This window comes from Amblyomma mixtum, chromosome 4 (assembly GCF_055824585.1).
Source record: "Amblyomma mixtum isolate Tamu chromosome 4, ASM5582458v1, whole genome shotgun sequence".
In the NCBI taxonomy this organism is placed as follows: Eukaryota; Metazoa; Arthropoda; class Arachnida; order Ixodida; family Ixodidae; genus Amblyomma; species Amblyomma mixtum.
In genome coordinates this window covers 7,013,492-7,037,341 of record NC_143015.1, presented here as the reverse complement: position 1 = coordinate 7,037,341, position 23,850 = coordinate 7,013,492, and the positions used below count along the sequence as shown (strand labels likewise).

Here is a 23,850-nt window from a genome sequence, read left to right as displayed (position 1 = left end):
GACGCCACTTAGTAGGCGTAAAATCAAAAGGCCGTGTAGAGGCGAACTACACACCGAGCGGAAAGGCAAACGGATGCGCGAGAAAGTCAAGACTCGTGCAAGGTCTGACTTACCCCCACGAACAGAGAGAAATAAAGAACGGTCCCATCGGAAGCGTTGCGCACTCGCTATGGGACGTCGCGACTGGCGCGCGAAGCGCAAAGAAAGGGACAAGTCGCCAGTCTATGGAAGCGAATCGCTCTCGTACTGTAGCTCCCGTAGAAACTGGAAAGACAAGTACAGAGAGAAAGAAAAGCGCGTATACCGCGAAAGAGGCAGAGACATTAGCTACCGCGGTAGTAGAGAGATAAAGAAAAGCGCGTCTACCGCGAAAGAGGCAGAGACGTTAGCTACCAAGGTAGTAGAGAGAGAGAGAGAAAAGCGCAGCACAGCGAAAGAGGCAGAGTCACTAGTTTCCGCTGTAGCGGGTGTCGTTTACCGTCCTTTAGAAGCGAGGAAAACGCGAACGTAGACGCACTAAGCCGTGTGTTCTAAGCAAGGCTGGCTTCACCTCCTCGTGACCTGCATTTTGTCTCTTCGCGAACCGCTGTTAAGTTCGCTCGTAGATCGGGAAAAAATTGATATCCTCATTTGTGGCCTCAGCTGAGTGTTCTTCTGGCCGAGTGATCTCAAGAGAGCGAATTTATTTTGCATTCATTTCATTCCGAGTGTTTCATGTGTTTGACACTTTGTTTGAGTTAATTACTTTTAAGTTCTTGTATCCCACATGTGTCTCTTGTTGAAGAGGGAACAAAAAGGGGGCAGAACTATTGCTAACGGAGTTTTGTGACTTTAAGTCTGGTGTATTGACGGGTGACGGAGGGCACTTGCTCGTGTTGGGTGTTGCCTGTTGTCGGTCGGTTCTTGGCAACATGCAGAACGATCAACGACCGATGCTGAGAAGCAAGCTCTTCCGAAGGACCGAGCGAAGCTGATCCAGTCACCTGGGCGACAAGGCGGCGGAGCAGTGATCCTGTCCTGACGAGCGGGACCCGTTTTCGGAAAGGAGCCTGGAGCTACCTGCGGCTGAACACCGGACGAGAACTTGGAGGAGCCTGGCGTACGAGCGCGCCCCGCATCCGAGCCACGCGGAAGTAGCTCGTCTTCGTGGCGCATTGTCTGGCGGCGGTGGTGCTGTAGTGCCAGAGCCCACATTTCGCTGGTTGGCCTGTCTAAACCAGCGCTGCGCGCCCGCCGGCGCTCAAAGCAGGCCCAGACTTTCTCGGACAAGTCGCGACATGCAGCGTGACTCGTCCCGCCGCCGCGGCGCCGACACGGACCCTTCCTCCTCTCCGTCGGTGCGAACTCCTCCGACGCTCGCCGGCTCTCGACCATTGGTCTAATTTGAACGGTGGCCAGTGATTGGAGGATTTGAACGGCTGGCTGCCGTAACCGTTACCAGCGGCTATAAAAACGGAGCCGCGCTGAACCCGAGCAGCAGACGGGCAGCAGAAGAGTCATCACGCCGGAGCTACGCTCGCCGCCGGGGCCGCCCTTCTTTGTGCTAGCCCGTGGTGCTCTTGGCCCTTGTATCATGTAAAAGCCCTTGTACATACTGTACATAAAGTTCATTTGACTCACCGTCGCCTCGACCGTTTCCTGGCTCGGACTCTCAGTCCCAACAGTGGTGGCAGCGGTGGGATGCCCGAAAGTCCCAACAGTATGCAGCAGCCTGGCGAGCACGCCGGTCAACATCGCTTGATGCGGGTGCATCTACAAGTGCAGGGCCAAGTTTAATGAGTGGTGTTTATCTTTCCTCACATCTTTCAACTATCTTCTATCTGCACGTAGCAGCGGTGGTGGCTAGGCTGGAGCCAGTAGGCAGGCCCAGCGGTGGCGGCTCGGCTGGAGCCAGTAGGCAGGCCCGTGCACTTTCCTTTTCATCCTTCTCTCAGTCGCAACCAACCAACCGTTGGCGGTAGACACGGCGGATGCGGGCTGAAGAAACGGATGAAATTGCTTTCGCAATTTCCGTGCTTAACCAAGCTGAGCCTCTGCCAATTTTTTTGTACATAAGCTCTCCAGCAGTGCGGCCTGGAATAAAAACCTTTATGTCTAACTTTTGATTTTCAAACGGACGTAACCTCTGACTGAGCGCATGAGGATGTGCAATCCTCATGCGCTCACCAACCCCGACTATGAATCTTGTTCAACCAATGTTTTGTTCTTTGCCTAGCAACAGCGACACGACATTAAGTTCGTTGTGTGTGAAATAAATAATAAAAAAAATATTGCCGCGACCGGAATTCGAACCTGCAGCGGCGCGAACAGATCAGCTTCGGTGGCCAGTGCTCTAGAGCACTATGCTATCGCCATAGCCGTTCACGCCTCGAGTTAAAGGGACAGTGAGGAGAGCACTATTAATATTTTTTTTATAGCAAAATCCGATAGTTCGGCATTTCATGGCTTTGTTGCCACTTGGCCGGCAGCGAAAGATGCATTTATTTCTAAGAAATTTGGATTCGAAGTTGAAAAAGTTTTTCCCGCCGCTCTGATTCAAACTGGGGTTCTCTTATGACGACACAGGAATAAGTGACATGAAACATGACGTGGACATGACGTAACGCAGACTCCGTGATTTCTGACGGCCAGCGGAGCGGTCTAGGAGCAGGCGAAAAGAAAGCTACCGCCGGCCGCACGTTGAAGGCATCTATCGGCTATTGTGGCCGTCGCTACAGTAGCTTCGCTTACGTTTGCATCGGCGTTTTGCCAGCGTTACGATGGATCCCGTTCCCGAAGTCGTCAACGAAGTTCTCGCAAATAGACACCTTTAGCATACCGTGTACCTTGTTAGCGGAATACCGGGAGCCCGTCTACTGCCGCTGAGCAGGCGCTGATTGGTCCCGATGCTTCAGGCGCGCGCGTAGCTGCCGGGCACGTGGCGCCATCTGGCGACGTCAAGGAGATTTGCGCATGCATTGGCGTAGCCGCCGCGATCTGCTCCGGCGGCGGCGCGCGCCGTTGCGGAGGCCACGGCATTGGCTGCGCCTCAGTGATTTGTGACTTCTCGGGTCCTAGTGTTGATAGAACACGTCATCACGCTTGTACTTGCGAGTTTGGCCTGTGGCGGTGATACCTGTATTTTGGTTCTTGCTCTTTTCTACGCTACAAGAGCTTTGTTGTCAGTATGAGTGGCGTTTTTGTAATCAGGAGCTGGTATTCTGTCGATACAAGCCAGCTTAAATTTCTCCTCAGTAGACACGTACAAGCGCTAAAAAAACACGGACACAGAAGAGACTTGGACAACACGAGCGCTTTCCTCCTCAGTGTCCCTTTAAACTGCAACACACTCTGGCACTCTGCATTGTACATTGTCGTCTTCATCAGCTTCCAGGCGTGAATAGATGGGATCACCTTAGCCTCGACCAGAGCTTAAGCTAGTCTAATGTCCTTGCCGACGACCCAGCGAAGCAAAACCATGAGCCAATCAGTCTAAACACATGCTTTCGCACGCCTATTCCGGTTAATTATGTAAAAACCATACTCATCTTCGTCCGTGTTCACAATAATTAGGTCATTATTTCTTCTCTGACGAAGTGGGTACTGCAGTTGGAAATGATTCATTGCATATCTTGGTTGCACATACGAGGATGTACGCACTGACGTAAAATACGTGGACTGGGTGAAGGTAGCTTTGGGTTCTGTTTTCCGAAACGCTTGGACAGATTCTTCTAGGATATTAACTACATTTTCCTAGCTGAGCCTTTGCAAGTTTTTCTTTCTTGAGTCCTTTTCGCAAAATTGTTTCTTCTGCTGCTATTCCATCCACTCTTCCAATTTGAACCACTGCAGTGGGTCAGAGGCCTTACCGCGCGCCTGGCCATGTCGGTAGGGCTTCAGTCAAGGAGAAATTCAGAAATGCTCATTTGCTGTGAATTGCACGTGCGCCCTAAAGGGCCCCATGTGGTCAAAATTAATCTGGACCCATGATGCGCGGCATCACTCATCTCGCGTGTCGCTGACGGATGAGGACAATTTACCATTTATTTTTTTTCCAATTTCTAGGGAGTTCAAGTTAGTCTTGTGTCAGAAGAAGTTAATGTACAATACCTCCATAGGAGAGTAGGGAGACATTTACGCATATTTGTGTTCAATTGTTATGTACGAAGGTGAGCGGTGCCATAGGTGGAACACAAAACTACGTGGGAACACTTACATTTCCTCCTCCTCATTATCCCTCGAAAGGACAGAGACCTTGGTCAAAGATTTTTGGTAAACGGTACTAAAATGGATGTCTTGTGGAGGTGTCTAATGTCCAGAGTAAATATCTCGCTGACGTCCATGTAGCGTTTTATGGTTTACTGAGGTGCACCGACATGGCACAGCACACAGGCCTCTATCATTTCGCCTCCATCGAAATGTAGCCGCCGTGGTCGAACCCGCGTCTTTCGGGTCAGTAGCCAAACATCATAACCACAGAGCTATCGCAGCAGCGGAACCAATTGTGCTTCTAGCTTTCTCCAATGGGATCCAAATGGTGCACAGTGAATGGAATAACAAATCTAATAACATTCCAATTGAAACTGGATAGTTCTACTGGAATTCTAACTGGAGCGGCACAAACATCATCCTCATCATCATCAGCCTGACTACGCCCACTGCAGGGCAAAGGCCTCTCCCATGTCTCTCAGGAACGGGATAGTACAAATTGAACAGTCGAAATGGACTCCCAATTGAATAAATACGTTTAAAACTGGTTTACAGCCGCCGCAGTGGCTCAATGGTTGTGGTGCTCGGCTGCTGACCCGAAAGATGCGGGTTCGATCCCGGCCGCGGCGGTTGAATTTCGATGAGGGCGAAATTCTAGAGGCCCGTGTACTGTGTGGTGTCAGTGCACGTTAAAGCCACAGGTGGTCGAAATTTGCGGCGCCCTTCACTACGGCGTCTCTCATAGCCCGAGTCGCTTTGGGACGTTAAAGGTGCACTGAAGAGGAATCTGAACTCGTCTTTTTGCCGCGGGAACTCGATCTACACGTTCCCAGCATTCTTAGAAACTTCGACTTATTGCCTTGTGTGGCCAATTTTTTACCCTGTCCAATTCCACAAATAGAACAGGACACAGTTATGAGCGCAAAGTCACTTCATTCAGATCTGTTTCAGAACAAGTGAGCGCATCAATATTACATTAGGGAAGACCGTTAAGTACGGTTGGCAACTTGTTACACAGCAATTGCCTGACATAATTAGTACGCAGGGCAGCAACACACCGATTCTCTGGAGCTTGGGTTTTGTTGGGGGCGAAGCGTTTTGAGGAATTAACAAAATAACAAAAATGACTAAGGCTATTCTTTACATCTTTGTTGTAGGTTGAAAATACCTGTCGCTTGATTAAGGCAGGCACATGTAAAGTTTTATGGCCACAGTAAAGGGGGCAGAAGGAGAGTCGTAAGGTTTATTGCATGTCATGTGAATCTTTTATAGTGACACTTATTTTGCACTATAGCAAGACCAGCCACACAGTAAATCGCTTCGATGCCAGAATTGTACGACTTAAATTACGACTTCCTGGTGATGTGATGCCCACGTTTCATAATAGTTAATAATTTTACAAAGCTTTTCGCACTTGGAGGCGTTGCTTGATCTGCTCACCTGATGCTTATTCGCTTACATTCCTGCAGCTGTTTCAAAAGGCCTGCCTGTGTCATAAGCTAAGAAAAGCATACGCTCCGCTGCACTGCGCCACCAACGGGAATGCTGTACTTCGTGCCATTTAATGTCCCGCATATCAGGAAGACTGAGACCCCAACGACAATGCTTAGTGCTGCCACTTTGATGGCTTCGAGGTTGGTAGCTGTGGAGCGGTGGCAGTCTTTGCTCTTTCTGAGTGGGCGCAGTGGAGCTCGCAGCCTTTCCTGGAACCCCAGGATTGCGTCCAGAGCCCCGTGCCAGGAGTGTGGTCCTACGAGCCTGTATTGATAGTTGAGGACGGGAGAGCTCATGAGAGCGTAACAGAGCTTCGGATCCGTGAGCAAGAGCTTCAGGTAGTTAGGCTTTGCACCGATTGCTTTAGCGAGATCCTCGACGTAGGCGATCTTGTCGATCATCAGGGAGTGTCTTGCCGTATTAACGAAGGACGACCTGATCGTCCGCTGCGTCACAGCCACAGCGTCTTCCATAGCCTCTTTGTAGGGCAGTGTCAGTTTTCCTGAGAAAACTCGCGCCATGTAGCGCGCCTGCATCTCGAACACTTGCACAAGGCTCCCGTTGGCATCGACGAATCCCAGGAACACGACATTTGGGTTCGCTGGCGGGATCATCATCTTGTACAGCAGAAGCCGTTCTCCGTCTCTGGGCAGAGCGTCCGTCGGGAACGGCAATCCGGAACTAAAGCCAGTGGCGAAGATCACGGCATCCACTTCCTCCTCTACGTTGTCCATGACAAGGCCCTTCTCGGTGAATGTCTGCGGTGGCCCACGGATCTTGACGGTTCCATCGATGATCTTGCTATAGTGCCTAGAATACTGGCTAGTGTCTCGAGCGGAGGGGTCTCCGCATGGGAGGAGGTGGCAGCGCCAGCGCTGCCTTCCAATTTTCGCCGCCAGAGGGCGCTTCCTGTCGTAAAGGTGCTGGATTGCTGCAGTTGCCCAGCCAAGCCTTGTGTTGTGCACTGTGTTTAGCTTTCGTCTGCGCGTTTCTTTGGTTTTGTTTGCGCTGTGACTTGAGCAAATGAACTGAAAGTTGCAGCGACTAATCGTGCTTAAGTTGTTTCAGTTCAGTTGCCTTGCCAAAACTTGGTTGCCCCGAACACGAGGCACCAACCAGGCTGTGGATTGTTGTTTTATGTTTTGCTAAGAATTACGTTTTATGTTAAAGGGCTAAACAAAGACAGAGAGGCACAAAGGCAACGAAAAAAATTGTTGAAGTTCAGACACTGCAACTAGTTTGCTAATATCAATACAGTGTTTTCCTTTCTGTATATGTAAAGTGCCTTGCTTAAATGGTATGGCTGTGTACTGTTTCTAGGCGCTTCTCTTTATAACTGTTGATGAACGGTCTCTCCAGCGACCAACTTCAGATATTTTGTTCAGTTAATAAATAATTCAGTGCCTTGCTTACTTTGTACAAACTTTTAGCAGTGACCAGTTATTTTTACCTGTATATTATGGCTGCAGCTTTACAGTTTGCAATATATTGTAGCCCTTTGTAGAAGAGAATCACTGATGGGATCACTTTTTTGTTTTCGTTCTTGCCTTTTCTTCCCTTAAAAGATGGAACTAAAATTCGCAGACACCTGCATAAAAACTACTTCTGTATAAAGCGAGTTCTAACTTCCAAATGAAATGCAATGAGTCCTCTTCAGGCTGCATGTGTTCATTACATACGATCATCGCAAACAGATGCAATGTTGGGAAAGAGCCCCTGGGATTTTTTTTGCACATACACGACGCTATTAAATATTGTCTGACTGATATATCAAAATTCCAGTACGCGCGGTTGAACTGCAAAAATCATCGCCATAACATGTCCAGAAGTGTAGCACTGGACTGTAGAACTGAAGTCCCTTGGGTCATAACCTTTGCAAAAGCTATGGATGCTATTTCCTAATACCAGTGTCACGCGGGCGCTTCCGATCGCTATCGATCCGTTTGGGGTGAAAATTTTTTTATCGCGATTTAAGAATGGTTGCCGCTGCGAGACCCAGCCACCTGGATACTGCTGGATGAGCATGGCAGCATCACAGCGCGCGCAACAGCCTACGTTCGTTAATTAATTTACCAAAATTAATTTAATTAATTAATTAATTTAGGTTAATTTAATTTACCTTTCTTTTTCACTTCAGGGGTTCTGTACAGTGACGCTGTACAGTGTACAGCGTGTTCAGTGTACGGTGGAAAGAATAAAAATTTTACGGACTGGATCTGCTAGTAAATCGGTACAACCCACCGTTTATAAAGCTTTCTATAAACGATGGTACAACCATAGTACTTGTACAACGCATCGTCGGTCTCGCGGCGCTATCTCGGGTGATGATTTTCTACGGACAGTGTTAGGCCGTTGAGTTTATCTTCCGTCGAGAAAGGTTTTGAACAAAAGTGCTCTCAAAGCACGGAGAAAGATGGGCTGCGTAGCGAAAAGCGCAGCGCATGGTTAGTTTCCAACGCCGGGCCAAGGCCGCGAACGCTGCGCGGTGGCACGGATGGATGGATGGATAGGAGCGCCCCCTTTGAAACGGGGTGGTGGCAATTGCCACCATGCTCAGCTTTTCTTTATTATTTTTTTGTTTACTGTGTTGGCAATTCTCATTAAGATTCTCCATCACCTTTGCCTACGGTTTCCTACTATTCTAACCTTATGCCACATCTCTGCTTTTCAGCCACCAATCCTCCAATCGCTTTTTGCTGACTTCCACTGCAGATTTATTTACATGACCATTGTTATCTTTAAACCCTAGGGCCTCAGAAAGAGTGACTGTGCCTGCATCGACATCCGGATGGATACCATCACATTTGATTATGAGGTGTTCAATTGTTTCCACAGATCTACCACACACTGCACATGTGTCATCTTCTTCGTTAAATTTCTTTTTGTAGCTGCGCGTTCTAAGACACCCTGATCTAGCTTCAAAAAGTAGGGCACTGCCTCTTGAGTTATCATAGAAAAATTCTTTCCTGATCTGCCTTTTCCAGAATCGATATAGTTCTACATTATGTTTCTTTTCCATTGAATTCATCCAATTTTTAACTTCCGCGTTTTTAACCTGTCGTTTAATGCTCTTTCTTTCTCCGTCCTCATGACCGGCATACTTACTGGTTAGTTTTCTAGTTCTTTTCCGCCACTGTGAGTCAACGTTCTTTCTGTATAAATATTTAAATACCTTAGCTGCCCATCTGTTATCGTCCAATTTCCTCAGGCGTTCTTCATATAGTATTTTACTCTTAGCTTCCCGTGCCTCGAACGATGCCCAGCCCATATCCCCTTGTACTGCCTCGTTTGTGGTTTTGCCGTGGGCACCTAGTGCTAATCTTCCAACAGCTCTCTGATTTACGTCTAATCTCGACTGAACTTCTGCCCTTAAGCACAGAACCGCATTGCCGAAAGTAAGTCCCGGCACCATTATTCCTTTCCAAATACCTCTTAGTACTTCATATTTGTTGTACCCCCATAATGCCCTATGTTTCATTATCCCGGCGTCTCTTCGTCCTTTTGCCCTAAGAGCCTGTTCATGCTTTTCCGTGTATATCTGCCCTTCGTTTAGCCATATCCCGAGGTATTTGTATTCGGCCACTTTGGGTATTTCGTGGCCTTGTATTGTAAGCACCTGATCAGTTGTATCGTTAAAAATCATCACACCTGATTTAGTTGCGCTAAAACTGAATCCTAGAGCGTCTCCTTCGTCTCCACAGCAATTAACCAAAGTTTGTAAATCTTCCTGGCTATCTGCTAACAGTACAATATCGTCCGCATACATTAAACCCGGGAGTCGCTGCTCAACTACATTTCCGCCTAATCTGTACGATAGATTATAACCCAGATTACTTTCTTCTAGCCTTCTTTCCATATTTATCACGTAAAGCATGAACAGCAGCGGTGATAGAGGGCAACCTTGCCTTAATCCTTTGTGCACCCCTACAGTTGTGGTACTTTTTTTCCCTTCCCATGTAATTTCAACTTCATTATCTCGGTAGATTTCCTGTAGAAAATCAATTACCTCATCACCAATACCTAAATCTTTCAATATGCTCCACAGGAGTTCCCTGTTCACGTTATCGTATGCACCGCTTATGCACCTTAGCGACTGGCAGCGCCACCCTGCGGTGGCTTCGGGAAGGCATCACCACGGCGGCCACGCGAGCGCGCGCCCTCGGCACACTAGCCAGTATATTCTAGGCACTATAATCTTGCCATCGATGTACTGGTTGGCGACGATAGCCTGAGTCATGATGTCGTGGTCGGCTACAAGGCCCAGAGCTTCGTGGTTCCAGACGTCGTTGGCTACCATGACAACGAAACGACTGACGTACCACTGTGGCAGCCAACTGTAGAGCCAGAGTCGCGCCTGGTTTAATATGTACACATCAATGGGGACGGACTTGTAGAGAAGTGGAAGGACCCAGTTGATTCGCCTGGTGCTGATAAAAACCTGCGCCGTGAAAAAGATTCAATGCGCCAAGCGCACAATATTCCAGTAAAAACATTTGGCACAAATAGCCGAACTCAATTTGATTTCTACTGAACAATTGGGCAGTCACCTTGATCCAGATGGTTTCAACGCGCCCTAGCAGCAAAAATGTTTGGTCCAGTTGGATTATCAAACTTGTTTTGCAGATCCGAAAAGTATATTTGAATTGGTTCCCAAGATTACAACTGGTATCATGTCAGCCACTTGGATAATTCATTAGGAGGGGTAACACCAATTACAATCTTAGGAACCAACTGGAGCAAACGAAACCAATTGGATGAATTCGACAGGTTCATATAGTTAAACATTCCAATTGGTTCCCGTAGTTCCAAGTGGTGTGCCAGCAAAAAAAAAAATTGGTGCCAGTTGCACTTCCTAATTAGAAAATTTCAAACTGTGTATTTGCAAGTGATTGGAAGCCTAGAGCGTAGCAAAAGAGCCCAATGAGAAGGTCCAATTGGGTGTTCTAATTGGTGGAAAATGCGCAATTGGAAATCTTCCACCTGAAACCAATAAATGCGTTGGCTGGGATATCCACAGTGCCCTCTATTAACATAGCGAACTATATAAGCTTTTGCAGAAAAAGAAAAAAAAAGGACTGCCAATATGTATTTGCAATGCGATGGCATTCAAAGAGTTTGATGCCTTTGCTGGAAGTGACAGGTGCGGTTGGAGAGACGCAGGTTACTCTTCCTGAGCTCTTCCCTTACACCACCTGCCACGGTTCGAAAGGGAGGCTTCACACCGACGAAACTGGCCTGATGACGTCACCTCCCTCGAGCCAGGGGGCATTCTCCGGTTTGGTGACGTCATTCCCTCCAACAAATGTGATTTACCCGTTCTGGTGACATTTCTGATGACAGAACTGCCCACTAGCCGATGAGGTTTTTTGAGGACAACGCCGGACGGCGCCAGGATTTTGCTCCGCTGAGGGTTCAATGCAATAGCAAAAAAAAAAAAACACGTTCGCAGCTATTTCCACCACCACCGCGTGCTTTATTAAATGAAACAACTTCGCTCGACGGGCAAGCGCGACTGGCTTCAGCAGTGCGATCCGTGAATAGGGTACCTGGTGCGAAGAATGGGACATGACTTCGAATGCTGCAAAATGTTACTATATTTCTTTTACGCCCAGTCGTACTCCTGTTTTGTCTATGTTTTAAACAACCAGCTTTTATCTAAAATAACAGATTTTAAATATCTCGGGGTTTATTTTTCGGCTGACCTGACATGGATAAAGCAGACTGAATTATATCGGGAAAGGCATCTAGAATGATAATTTTTTTAAAAAGGAATTTCCGGGACGCTCCTCAGAAGGTTAAGGAACTTTTATATTTCACTAACATCAGACCAATTATGGAGTACGCCTGCGCAGTCTGGGACCCTCGCGTCGGAACTTATTGTGGTATGCAGGAGCGGGTTCAGAATCGTGCGGCGCGGTTTGTTACCAATAAATATTCTTTTAATTATAGAAGCAACAGTATTAAGAAAGAGCTGAACTGGGACTCTCTGGAGGAGCGCCGTTTACGAATAAAATTACAATTCCTTTACCGAATTTATTTCAAGAGAACTGCTATTAAACCCGAAACTTATCTGCTGCCCCCTCATTTTGTATCCAGAAGGCGCGACCACGACCGGAAAATACGTGAAATAAAATGCCGCACTAACGTGTTCAAACACTCTTTCTTTCGGCACGCCATCAATGAATGGAATAAGCTGTCTCACAGTATTGCTGAATGCCAGTCCGAGGCAAAGTTCCGAGCACTGTTGTCGGAACTGTGATGTACACCCATGTTCATCTGCTGTTTTCCTGCTTTTCCTCTTCCTATCCTTTACCCGACCAATTGACTGATGTGAATGCTCTGTTGACGCTCTTTTTCATCCTCTGCCATCCATTCTTTCCTATACTGTACAAAAGGTTGGCACATGCTGTACAATTGATTGTTTATGTATGTGTTCATGGCGCTGCAGAAATGTTAACAAATAAATAAACAAAAACAAAAGCGTGTTCTGACAAAATGTATTAAGCTGATGTTCCTTCTGTGTTATGCTGTCTTGTCTGTTTGGATTCGAGGCGGCAGGATCCAGTGGGGTCCTATACTAAGGACTCAAACCACGAGCCCAGTACCGGAATGAAACTTTTAGTGTTTAATTCATTCACTGCCCCTAGAAGCATGCAATTGTCATAATTTTAATTCCCTTGCAAAAATGTTGGCCCTAGGCAGAGCGTCTCCTTGCAGTCCTGGGAGAAAATGCAATTGTTAAAATCGGAATCAACAGACTTTGGACACCATTGAGCATTGAACTAGTTGAAACAGGACCAATTGACTGCAATTGGTTTGAAACCAAATCCGATCCAATGATGCCCAAAAGTCAGTTGGTTTCAGTTGAAATTCCGAATGTATTTTTTTTTTGTTGGGAAAGCACTACTTGACACTGTCCAGCCCAAACAAGAATAATTTGTGAAGCCTTGGATTAACTCTGCTAAGCTCGGGTTAGTTCGGTGGAGCGTCGTGTAAGCTGCAGCCAGTTGGGTGTAGCCAATGGCAGCGTGGCGCCAGGTGTAGCCAATGGCAGGAGGGCGTCGCGTCAGCTGCCGCCGAGTGGAGATGAAGAGCGAGAAATGCGGCTGCGTGCACACGCAGCTGCCAGAAAGAAGAATTAACTCACGCTTTCGCAAATCTGCTTGGTTTAACCACGTTAAAACCCCAGTACCGCTTTTTTTTTAGTTGAACGAGTTTTTGAACGCACCACTAAAGTGCCATGGCCTGCTTTTGCCGCATTCGAACTCTCAAGAACTACGGCGCCAAACAGAGCAGACTGCAGCACCTGCACGGATGTCAGATATATTCAGAATTTATTCAGCGTGATGTCCGCCACATGCCTATAAGGGGAGAGTAAAAACATGCGTACTATTCCACACGGACTTCGGAACATTCATTTCAGTGCAGGGGTAAGACATCGAGTTTGCTTTGTAGTTTAGTTAAAAGCCATGCTTTATTTCAAAATGTATGCTATTGTATATTCCTTCGATACTTTTCACTTTCCATACTTTTCAGAGGTGTGTTTCTTTAATGAATAAAAAACAAACTGTAGTGGGCAGCTTCATAAACGTGTGCATGCGACGAGAAATCAAGAGCAACACAAAGTTGGCGCATATTCTGTTTCACTTCTACTAATCATGACCACGAACAGCTGTCAGCTAGTCAGCGACTTCTGCTGGGAAATGATTTGTGAGGAGGCTCAAACGAATAGCTTCTACCAGGCCAAGTATCTCATCGAAACTGGAGTAAATTCCAGGCGCTGTATAGTTTTACAAGAAAACAAAAGAGAAGCCAGGAAACAAGTTTTGCATGATTAGGCGCGCACTACAAACTGAAAAGTTTATTCTTTGCACGAAGAAAAAGAAAACGGAAAGGATAACGAAAGAAGAATCCCTTGATTACTAGAGGCAAGTCAAAATACACCATGTTGTTTCCGGAAACCGTGCGTCTGGCTGTCATGTACAACTCAGCACACTTTTGCGAATGGATAGTCGTGATAAAAACGTCTCTGCCACAGCCCCAAAACAGTTTTGGGCGGCTTGTGCCCTGTGCATAGTATTGTTAGCAAGAGTGCTTCCGAGCATTTAAGCCTATCTTCTGCTCTTACTGCCTTGATTAAGCAGTTGCATCTCCTTCTTTGAGAGCCACTGACGGTACTCAGACGCACGCTCCCTCCTGTCCCGACGTCATTCTGAAGGCTTTAGTAATTTCTCTTTTCAAAGTGTTATTCGATTTGGCCAAGGTGAATGTTTCTTAAAACCCAGCCTCGCAATGCCTTTCACGGGGATTTGTCTCAGGTCCGTCCTTTCCACACACAGAGCAAGAAGCTGCCAGGTTCCCGAGCGCTTGTAGAGCGTCAGATGCATTCCGGTGATCCCTGAACCGCTCGTTAAGGCAGCACCGGCTCTGTCCCACGTATGACTATGACTTGATTTTGCAGACGACTCTCATGCAGCAGCCCACGTACTTTTTTCGGTGCCGTGCGCTGCAACCTTCCTTGGCCTTGCGCACTGGGTTGACATTTCGGCACAGGCTCCTCAGTTTGTTCGGTGCTGACATCACGGCATTAACGTCAAATCTGCTGGCGATTTCCTTGAACGTATATGAATGCCCGTGCATGTAAGGCCGGACCACTACCGGTCTCATCTTTTCTTTCTCTGTTAGCCCTCTTTGCGGTCGCACAGTCTTTAAGAAAGAGCTCCAGCGGTGCCGCACAGCTCGAAAGGAACTGGTCTTTCACCATCAGCTCAAACAAAGCCTCATATTCCTTCTTGGTGCTGGACAGCTCTACCCACCGCTCGAGGAAGTTCCTCAGCCGAGTCACAAACTGGGAGCACGTTTCTCCATTCATGGGGGATGCCCCCTTAAACTTCTCTCGGAATCCTTCCTCCGTCAGCCGAAATCGCAGCATCAGAGCTTGCTTCAGCTTGTCGTAGCTCGTACAATCTGGCGCGGACATTCGACTGAAAACGTTTAGAGCCTCGCCGCTCAAACACAGGCTCAAATAAGTGGCCCATTGGTCCCGTGGCCAACCTTGACTCTCTGCCACGCGCTCAAAACGCCTCAAATAGGCATCGAGGTCATCGCGCTGTTCATTAAAAATAGGCATAACTTTGTGCGGGTTCACTTTGTTCCCCTGCATCGTCCCTCTCTCTTCCGAGCCGGACCTGGAGTCCGTTTCAGAGGCACTTGCGGGTTCCCGCCTCAACAGTAACAACTCCTTTTCCTTTTCTAGCAAAGCCATTCTTATATTGGATTCTTCTCGTTGCCTCTCCAACTCCTCATCTCTCATACGTGCTTCGCGTTCGGTTTCCTCCTTGCGCCAAGTGCGTTCTGCATTTCTCTCCTCTCGGCGCCTAGCACGCTCCTGTTCAATCCACGAGAACAGTTCTTTCCCGTCGAAGCCGAAGCTTCTTCCCTGCTCTACCAGTTTGTCAAACTCGACCTCTGCCATCGTGCTCAGGAAACAGTGGATATCTAACCACTAGCACGGCCCTCTCTTGAGTCCCTTCGGAGCCTCAGCCCCGACACGCGGCTGACCGGTCTTGTCGCGGACACCAATTATTGTCACAACTATCGCCCACCAACCGGCTGCCTGGTGCAAGCCGTCGAGGCACAGGGGCCGCTTTACGCTCCCCTGTGGCCTAAAAGCGAGCGTTGTGCAACATTTATTTGTTGAGGTCGGTCAGCCCGTGCGAGGTGCACGTGTGTCGGTGCGTCAGTCCTCCAAAGGAACTCAAGGGGTTGCGGGTTTAGAAGAAATATTTACTCGAATGCAGGAAAACACAAAAACGGGTAAAACGAACAGAGGAGTAGCCGAAAAACTATACAAAACACGAAACGCGACAAGCAAGAGAGAGACAATACAAAGAACACACAAATCCAACTACAGCGAACAAGAAGGCGTACAGGGCATGAAAAGAAGTAATATACAAAAAGTTAGAGCTAGAAAAGCAGAAAGTCCGACGGACAATTCACATACGGGGGCTGCGGCGATGACTCTGGTTCGGGTGGTTGTGGATGCGACGATGGCTCGACGGCGGCGGGCCTTGTGCGATGGAACGCGTGCCTCGGCGCGGTAACTCGGCCCTCCACGCCCGCAAACACACCACCCAATCTCTTCAGCTGCCTATTTCCTCCCGACTGTGCCAACCGCCCTCTGCAACCTGGACGGGCCGGCAGATAGCATTCTTCTTCCCTTTCCCTCATCATCGGGGCGCTTTTGTCAACGCGGTGACGACGGGGCCGAGGGGACGCATTAAACCGCGAAGTTCCCTCGGAGCGCCGCGCGGGAGAGCAGGAGGGAACGCAAAAGGTCTTCCGTGACAGGCGTCGCCGAGTCGGCTATGCCTGCACTCTCCATTTTTAAAAAAAACAGCGCACCTGTACCACCGCTCTAGAACATACCAGAACTTTCCACTCTTCCTGGAATTCCAGTGTTCCCTTCGTTCGCCGATGGCTGAGCCCCGAGAGAATTCCTGGCGAGACACATTGCACTGGTCTGTGACAAGGAGGCTAGAGAGTTCATATTGCGCGCCATGAATCTATACAGAGCCTTCCTATTCTGGGGACTTCACGGATACTTTTATAAGTTTTGATTATATTGCTCTTTTAATTTTTTGTGGTTCTTTTGAAAGATGCAGATAACTTACAATTTATCCAATTAGCTGGGATCCGATTGTAGAAAAGGCTTCTAAAGGCAGCTTTTGGACGACGATAAGCTTTCTCACACACTTCCGTCCACCATGGAGACGGCTGTGTGTCAGGGGCTGAAGAGCACACGAAGAATACAGAATGCTCAGTAGCATCTCGCAGAAAAGAAATGGTCTACTGACCTCTTTCTGCTCGACTCGAGCTAACTATAGATGGAAGTGAGGCACACATAAATTTTTTTACGAAGCGTGATTTACATATTTCATGGTCGCACCACTTTTTCTGAGGGGAGAGGATAGAATAGTGAAGGTTATTGGAAAGTGTTCACTGGACGTACCTCAGTCATCTGTTGACCATGCAGATACCCCGACATTACCCCGAGACATTACCGAAAAGGAAGATTGAGTCAGTAACGGAGGCATATGGGTCATGGGAGAGGTCATTACAGTTTGCATGACCTCTGTAATCTGAGTAGCGAGAGCGTTAGAGATGCACTCTGTGACAGTGGATACAATCCTTTCAACCATTTTAGTCAGAGAGGCTTCCACAGCAATCACTATGGCCTGAGAAATAGATGCATCTAGTGAAACTCCTGAACGGGCTGACACACCTGCATAGCCGTGCGCTCTTTCTGGGATTTCAGTTATGTCTTCAGGCCACGAACAACGTTTGAGGACCACTATTTCAGTAATTTGGCATTCATCAGCCCGAGAAGGGCAATCCAACGAATTTGCTGCATGAGTACCCGCCCAAAGGCAACACTTGTCGCTCTATTCTTTGCATGAAGTCGATGCACGGTCATTGCCGCATTTGCAACACCGCAAGGCGGACTTGCAAGCACCAACACTATGGCCATAGCGCCAGCAGTTATTACACTGCAGTGGGCTAAAGGGAAGGGGATCGGCACGGACGATTAACGGCCATGCTTTTATTTCTGACGGGCAGGCAGTACACACAGAAGTGGCAATAACTGATTTACTTTGCGCCCGCACATTGTTCACCTCCCGGCAACATCGATCACCTTGTTTTGTTGTTGTTGTTGTTGTTGTTGTTGTTAGCCTTTGTTGTTTTTTACTGCGAAAGCAATACTGCCAGCAGTTCGAGCCCTTCAGCGTCGTCCCGGCGGTGTAACCACGTTTGACCTCTAGCATGACCTCCGCTGTGACGTCAAGCCAGACGGAGAGAGACAGTGCCCCAACTCGTCTCGTCGCGGTCGTCCCAGCGTAACCACGGTACGGCGAACAGCCGCTGCGCGGCGCTACCGCGAGGAGGAGGTCGCTGTGATGACGTCACGCAAGACGGAGAGAGACAGAGCCCCAACTCGTCTCTTCGCGGTCGTCCCAGCGCAACCACGCTGCGCCGAGCAGCAGCTGCGCGACGCTGCTACGAGGAGGTGCTCGCCATGATGACGTCACGCCAGACGGAGATTTATCTGGCTCCGACCCGGCTCGTCGCAGTCGTCCCGGCGTAACCACGCTGTGAGTTTCAGCCAGCCAATGTCGTCCGACATGCACAAGGCAAGGCTGCAACGATTTCTTTCTCTGAGTCGCAACAACGTCAAAAACAAAATATAAAAAAAATTACCGAAGACGCTTTGAGTCGTCGCGCAGCGGCGGCCGGTAGCCACGTGTGACCTGTAGACGTGGCGCACTGGGTTCCTTCAGTTGGAGGCGCTGCGCTTTTGCTTTCTCAACCTACCAGGCTTAACCAAACCTAAGAACACGCCAATTTTTGCTGTTCGATCACTTTCTTCTTCTTCTTCTTCCTCTAAGTTGAAACCTCTCTTCCGGCAGATTGTTCAAAAAACGAAGCCACACCCAACGGAAGAAGAGAAGAAAAAGGAGTCCAGTGCATGGAACGATGGCATATCTTTTGCGGAGTCAGATATTTGTTACAGTGGTACTTCAGCTGGCATCCGGTACCTCGGACCTGTTCACGTCGACGCTCGATATGCAAGAAGCCATCAGCACCGAAGGCAACACCTTTGAAGACTGCCAGCTCTTTGTTCTGCTCCAAGAGGATCGCCTGGACAAAGCCATGGGCCTCCATGAAAGGCTTCGGGCTGCCATGCCACGGAGGGCAGCACAGAGTGTTCTGGGGACATTCCTTTCTGTCAGCCGCCTTGGAGCCTTCTACGCTTACTCGCCATTGTGGAAAGGGTGCCCCAGCTTAAGCGGCCTTCGCGCGGCTCTCACGTCGCCGTCTTCGCTCAAGTGGTGGCCCACAGACAGCGACATCACTGGAGCCGCCGTCGGAATCTGCAAATTGCAGCAGCTCTACGACATTCCGGTGAGAAGGATGGCAGCCATGAAGTCTCGTCAGCTGCCAACCGTTTCGCCCGAAGAATACAAGGAAGTGGCCAGGGGTTGCTCGAAGGTGGGACCGTCCGGCAACACGTCAGCTTGGTCCCGTGCTGCGTTACAGATAGCTTCTATTCTCGACAGCGGCACATCCCGCAAACTGCAGCTGGGTCTTCGCTGGCTGCAGGACAACGACAAGCGGTGGCCGCTGCTGCGAAGGTCGGGAAGGTCCAAGCGGCCGCTTCGCTACCCTGCACCGCCGGAGTCCGACGTCAGTGCATACAAGTCCGTGTGCGTTCAGGAGGGAGATTTGCGGCCACCTAGCAGAGAATTGTTCTGCACAATGTCGACGAACTATGGAGACCCTCGTCTTATCCTGCGACCACACAAGATTGAAGTGCTGTCGTTGAAACCACGGATTGTAGTCTTCCCCGGCTTTCTCACCTCAGCGGAAGTGAATTACATCCGATCCGCAGCGCGGAAGGGGTTCAAACGGGCCAGAATCTTCGCAGATACCAATGTCGCGTCAGTTCCTAGTTGGAAACGAATTGGCAAGGTGAGACCTAGGTCATCTTTTGGAGAGGGGTTCAGCGTCGGAGCCACCTCCGATGTCGTACTCCGTTCATCTTGAGTCCTGGAACAAAGTGTAGAGAAAGGTACTAATGTAGACTATAGTTAAATTAAGCATTAATTACTACTGATCGATGGCGTAGAATTAAGGCAATCGCCTCTTGCGCACAGGAACCGTGGTTCGAATCGCGATGCGACCTCAGTTCTCTGCCAGAGAAGAAATACAGAGTGTCTATGAAATTTAATAGCCAAGCCTGCGCTGCAGCTTGATCTCGACGACCATTGCTGACAGCACACCCTCTCACCACAATAGGATTTGGCAACAATAGGTAAACTTGTGCAAGTTTACCTCCACTCCTCATCCCCAGCGGCTCATGAGCCGGGTGGTTGTCAGACCTGTGACGCGGTGGTTAATGCTAGGAATCTCTGCATTCGGAAGGGCAGCCTTTGGGATCTCAACCTATATCTCATCCAGTGTGACTAGGTTTTCTGTCTTATTTGACGTACCAGCGGGTACTAGGTGCAATGTTGATAGCGACCTCTGCAGAGTTAAAGGGCGGGTACGTATTCCGCTATCCCGGTGTAGCGGTGAGGCGAGACCTATAGGTGTATTACTGCAGATCGATAAAAGGTATGCAATTCGAAGGGTTTAAAGGTCTACACACTTACATCCAGTTATGATGACGAGACAGTCGAAAGTCTCTTTAAATACTTGGCATCCGCTGTAAGTAAAGTAAAAGAGTAATGCGCTCTACAGATGGGCGACTTCAATGCCAAGGTAGGTGAAAAGCTGGCAGGCGACCAGGCAGTGGGCGGCTATATTTTCTAGGCACAGCAAGGGCAAATTGCCGGCAAGTCTTCAGCTTTACGTCAGAAAATTTAATGGTACAGGAATGATGGTTTGGCTTGTCTCATGGACTTTAACGTCCCAAAGAGACCCAAGTTATGAGGGAGGCCGTAGTGGAGGCCTCTGGAAATTTCGACTGAGTGGGGTTCTTCAGCGTGCACTGACACCGCACACTTCCTTCTGGGTTGTATCCGGCTATGAGTAAGCTGCATTTCTCTAGGCAGAAGCAGGATTACCTTCATGCTCATTGATTCACGGATGAAAAGCGAAGTTTATTCGAGCCCTCACAAAGCATCACTATCTCCCAGCTGTATTTAGCTTGTCAGACGAAATAGCGTTAGTTATTAGGCAACACGCAGACTCACGGCATAAAACGGGGCTAAAGCAAAGTACCCGGCGCAGAGATAGAGCCCGTTTATTGTATCACGCGCTCAGAAATTGGGACCGAGACTCCGTACAGCCATACCTCAGCCTCGACAGCTGGGTTTCAGCTTTTTAATGGATAGTGCAAAAGGGAGGCGTGTTTAAGCGCTGGCACTCTCTGTACAGCAGCCTGAGAAGCTTCCAGTCAGATTTTACCTTCATTCTGCTAAAGCTCGCCGTGAAACAACAGTTGTGAAGACTATTCGTCAAACTTGCAGGATGCATCTTGACATTGACATTGACTTTTTTGCACATTACGAGTAAACAGCTGCAATCTCTGAAGGAGGTGCCTCGCGTTACTTGTAGTGCCATGGTTACCTTGGCGCCGAAAAGGAAGGAAGTTGTCTGCGGTTGTTGCCGTTGATTGAGCGCACGCATTACAGCTAACCTGGAGAAATTCTTCCTCCCTCACCAGGTGTCGTGGCTTTGGGACGACCGACACCCCCTGCTGCAACGGCTCAGTCGACGCATAGCCACGGCGACGCATCTGTCCCTGGAGTCGGCCGAGGCCTACCAGGTGTCCAACTACGGCCTCGGGGGACACTACACGCCGCACCACGACGCGCACCAATTTGACAAAGTTGCTTCCAAGATGGACATCGCCGACGGAAACAGGCTGGGCACCATGCTCATGTACCTCGCGGACGTGGCTGCAGGTGGCGCCACCGCCTTCACCAAACTAGGTATAGCAATTAAGCCGCACGTAGGTGACGCCCTCTTCTGGTACGACTTGGAACCGTGCGAGGGAAACGAAGCCCCCGAGCACTTTTCCTTCTGGCACCAGAAGAGGAAGGCGGACGACCTCACAGAGCACGTGGGATGCCCCGTACTCTGGGGCTGCAAGTGGATTGTCACAAAGTGGATTCGCGAAAGGACCAACGTGGTCGTGCGGTACAACACGCCCGGCTGAAGATTGGTCGCTGCTAAAGGACACAACTGCTTGTAAGCTCTATAACTTATACACTCTGAAAGAACAAAAGCCAAACCATTGCACGAAAAATCTTGAGACGCAGTTTACTGATTGCCATGCAACGTAGTGTACAACATTCCGATCAGTTGCGATCTTCATTGGGCACACAGGGCGATGTTTTAATGAGAGGAGCGGGGGGGGGGGGGAAAGGGGGGCACATATTATGCGTGAGAAACAAGTTAGGAAGGCAGCGTGTGCTGATGACATCAGAAAGGTCAAGAAAAATTGGTGTCCACAGGTACAGAACGCCAAATTCACCAACATACCGAGATGTAAAACGCTTCTCCAAGTCAGGCATATTCTAATAGAAAAGCTGGGCACAAGTGCAATAGCGCGCCATACAGTTTGCTACATGACACTGAATTTGATTTTCTTGACGGTTTGCATGGTCAGGTCATGTTTATTTCCCGGATACAATGTTTACGCATTTACAGCTTTTGTCCGGTCACAAAGTCGTCAGCCTCGATCACACGCACCATCACACACCCCGCACACCGGACACGTGCGCTTCCCTCCTCCAACTCCCGCGCATTTCGCGCACTTCCTCGCGCTCACCATGCTCCCTTGCGGCGGTCTTCGCCAAACTATGGTGTCAGGGTCCAATGACCTCTACCGGTTCCTTATAGCACTTAGTGATGAATCTCGTGGGTCTCTTTTGAGTTGCATGGTTTATAATCGTATTTGTGTGTCTTGAAGTCTTGTTACGCTTTAATGGTCGAGACTAACATTTTGCCATTTTTTTAATTATATGTATGATCATTTCGTTGTGTTCGCTGTTGGCTTTTTATGTCTGTGCTTATTGTCAGATCTGTTGGTTTCTTTCACATCGTTCGGTTTAGTCATTTCATTTTAGACCTTTTTAACCGGGAGCTCTTTTCAGATGTTTTACGTTCTAAGTCTGAAAGACTGGTAAGCCCACGGCTTTGTTGCCAGCCTACTCTTATATTTTTGTGGTTTTAGCTTTGATCCTTGGTTTGCAATATTTTTTTTATTTTATCACGTTAATATTTATCGTCATCCCAAGACTTGTTTCTTACATCGCACTGGCAACGCAGAATTCTGTTCTTTCGCTTTTCACTCGTTTTGTGGATTTGTATTCCCGACACTTGCACTTGTTCCTTTTTCCACATGTTGTAGGTCTTCATTTTTTCACGGTGGCAGCGCAAAAGGCGATGACGAAAAAAAAGAAAGGACGAGCGCTGGACAAGCTTGCATTGGATGCGCCGTCTCAGTAGCTGATTTTGGGTCGCCAGGACCATATACATACTGTATACAGGGTGTTTCACCTAAGACTTTCTGCAATTTTTAAAAATAAGCTATTTGAATTAGATGCTCGCTTTTTCGGGCATAGCATTGTCAGTGGTGTAGTACATCATAATTCAACTAAGACGTGCTAACTAGCAGGCTTGTTAACCAATATTAAATAGTTAACTTTTAAGCTATTACCGTTGGGCTCCTTAATTATTGAGAGGCATGCAGCCCACTGTAAGTAATGTCCATATCCGTTTTTAGAATTTCGAGAACGCGATTATCCTCGGCGCTGTGGCCCAACAAATTTCGCCTACATCGCGCCAAAATACATGCGGTTTGAGAAGCTTGCAGGCAAAGCAACCTCTCCAGTGAGTCTAACTCGTCGAAATAGCCAAAATTTGTTGGGCCACAGCGCCGAGGATAATCGCGTTCTCGAAATTCTAAAAACGGATATGGACATTACTTATGGTGGGCTACATGCCTCTCAATAATTAAGGAGCCCAACGTAATAGTTTAAAAGTTAAGTATTAAATATTGGTTAACAAGCCTGATAGTTAGCACGTCTTAGTTGAATTATGATGTACTACACCACTGACAATGCTATGCCAGAAAAAGGGCGCCTCTAATTCAAATAGCTTATTTTTAAAAATTGCAGAAAGTCTTAGGTGAAACACCCTGTATACCCTGTGGTTGCTTTTCCCGAAATAGACTTGAAAGTTAGTGCCCGTACCGTGTAGCTTCTGCATCCTCGACCATGTCTTCACTGCGCTTCCTTCACGCTACCTGGGGTCAGGTGCGTAGTCGGTGATGCAGACCTCAGCGTCTTGGACGTCGCCTGGTTTTAGAGCGAAAGCCCTACTCCTCCAAGCAAACTCCCAAGGTCAGACTTGGCGCACGTTTCTCCTTCAGCCGGCGGAGAGGAGGGGTGTCCTGTGACGTCACGCCACGTGACCCGCTGCGGACAGGCGTCGAAGTCGCGCTCGCTCAACCACGGCGCTCGAGTACCACGTGACCAGTGGCAGCTGTTTCGCCCGCGCTGGTCCCAGTTCTGGTGGTTCTCTCTTGAACCCTCGAGGAGTGCGGACGTGTGTCGCGCACACTCCCCTCGCACCGCTGCCTCGCCGTTCGCGTCA

The 23,850-nt window shown here is 48.6% G+C and overlaps 2 protein-coding genes across 2 annotated transcripts; one reads left to right on the top strand and one right to left on the bottom strand.

Moving 5' to 3' along the window:
- Nucleotides 1-5,687: 5,687 nt before the first annotated feature.
- LOC149345577 (flavin-containing monooxygenase 5-like) lies at nt 5,688-14,662 on the bottom strand. The gene is made up of 3 exons (XM_089541154.1): nt 14,444-14,662; nt 9,872-10,120; nt 5,688-6,479 (listed from the first exon to the last, which is right to left on the bottom strand). Exons 1-3 carry the CDS (start codon nt 14,660-14,662, stop codon nt 5,688-5,690), a joined length of 1,260 nt encoding a protein of 419 aa, XP_089397280.1.
- Nucleotides 14,663-18,216: 3,554 nt separating this feature from the next.
- On the top strand, nt 18,217-21,406 carry LOC149345576 (prolyl 4-hydroxylase subunit alpha-2-like). The gene is made up of 2 exons (XM_089585251.1): nt 18,217-19,212; nt 20,912-21,406. The coding sequence occupies exons 1-2, from the start codon at nt 18,217-18,219 to the stop codon at nt 21,404-21,406; spliced, it is 1,491 nt and encodes a 496-aa protein (XP_089441377.1).
- The last annotated feature ends 2,444 nt before the right edge of the window (nt 21,407-23,850 follow it).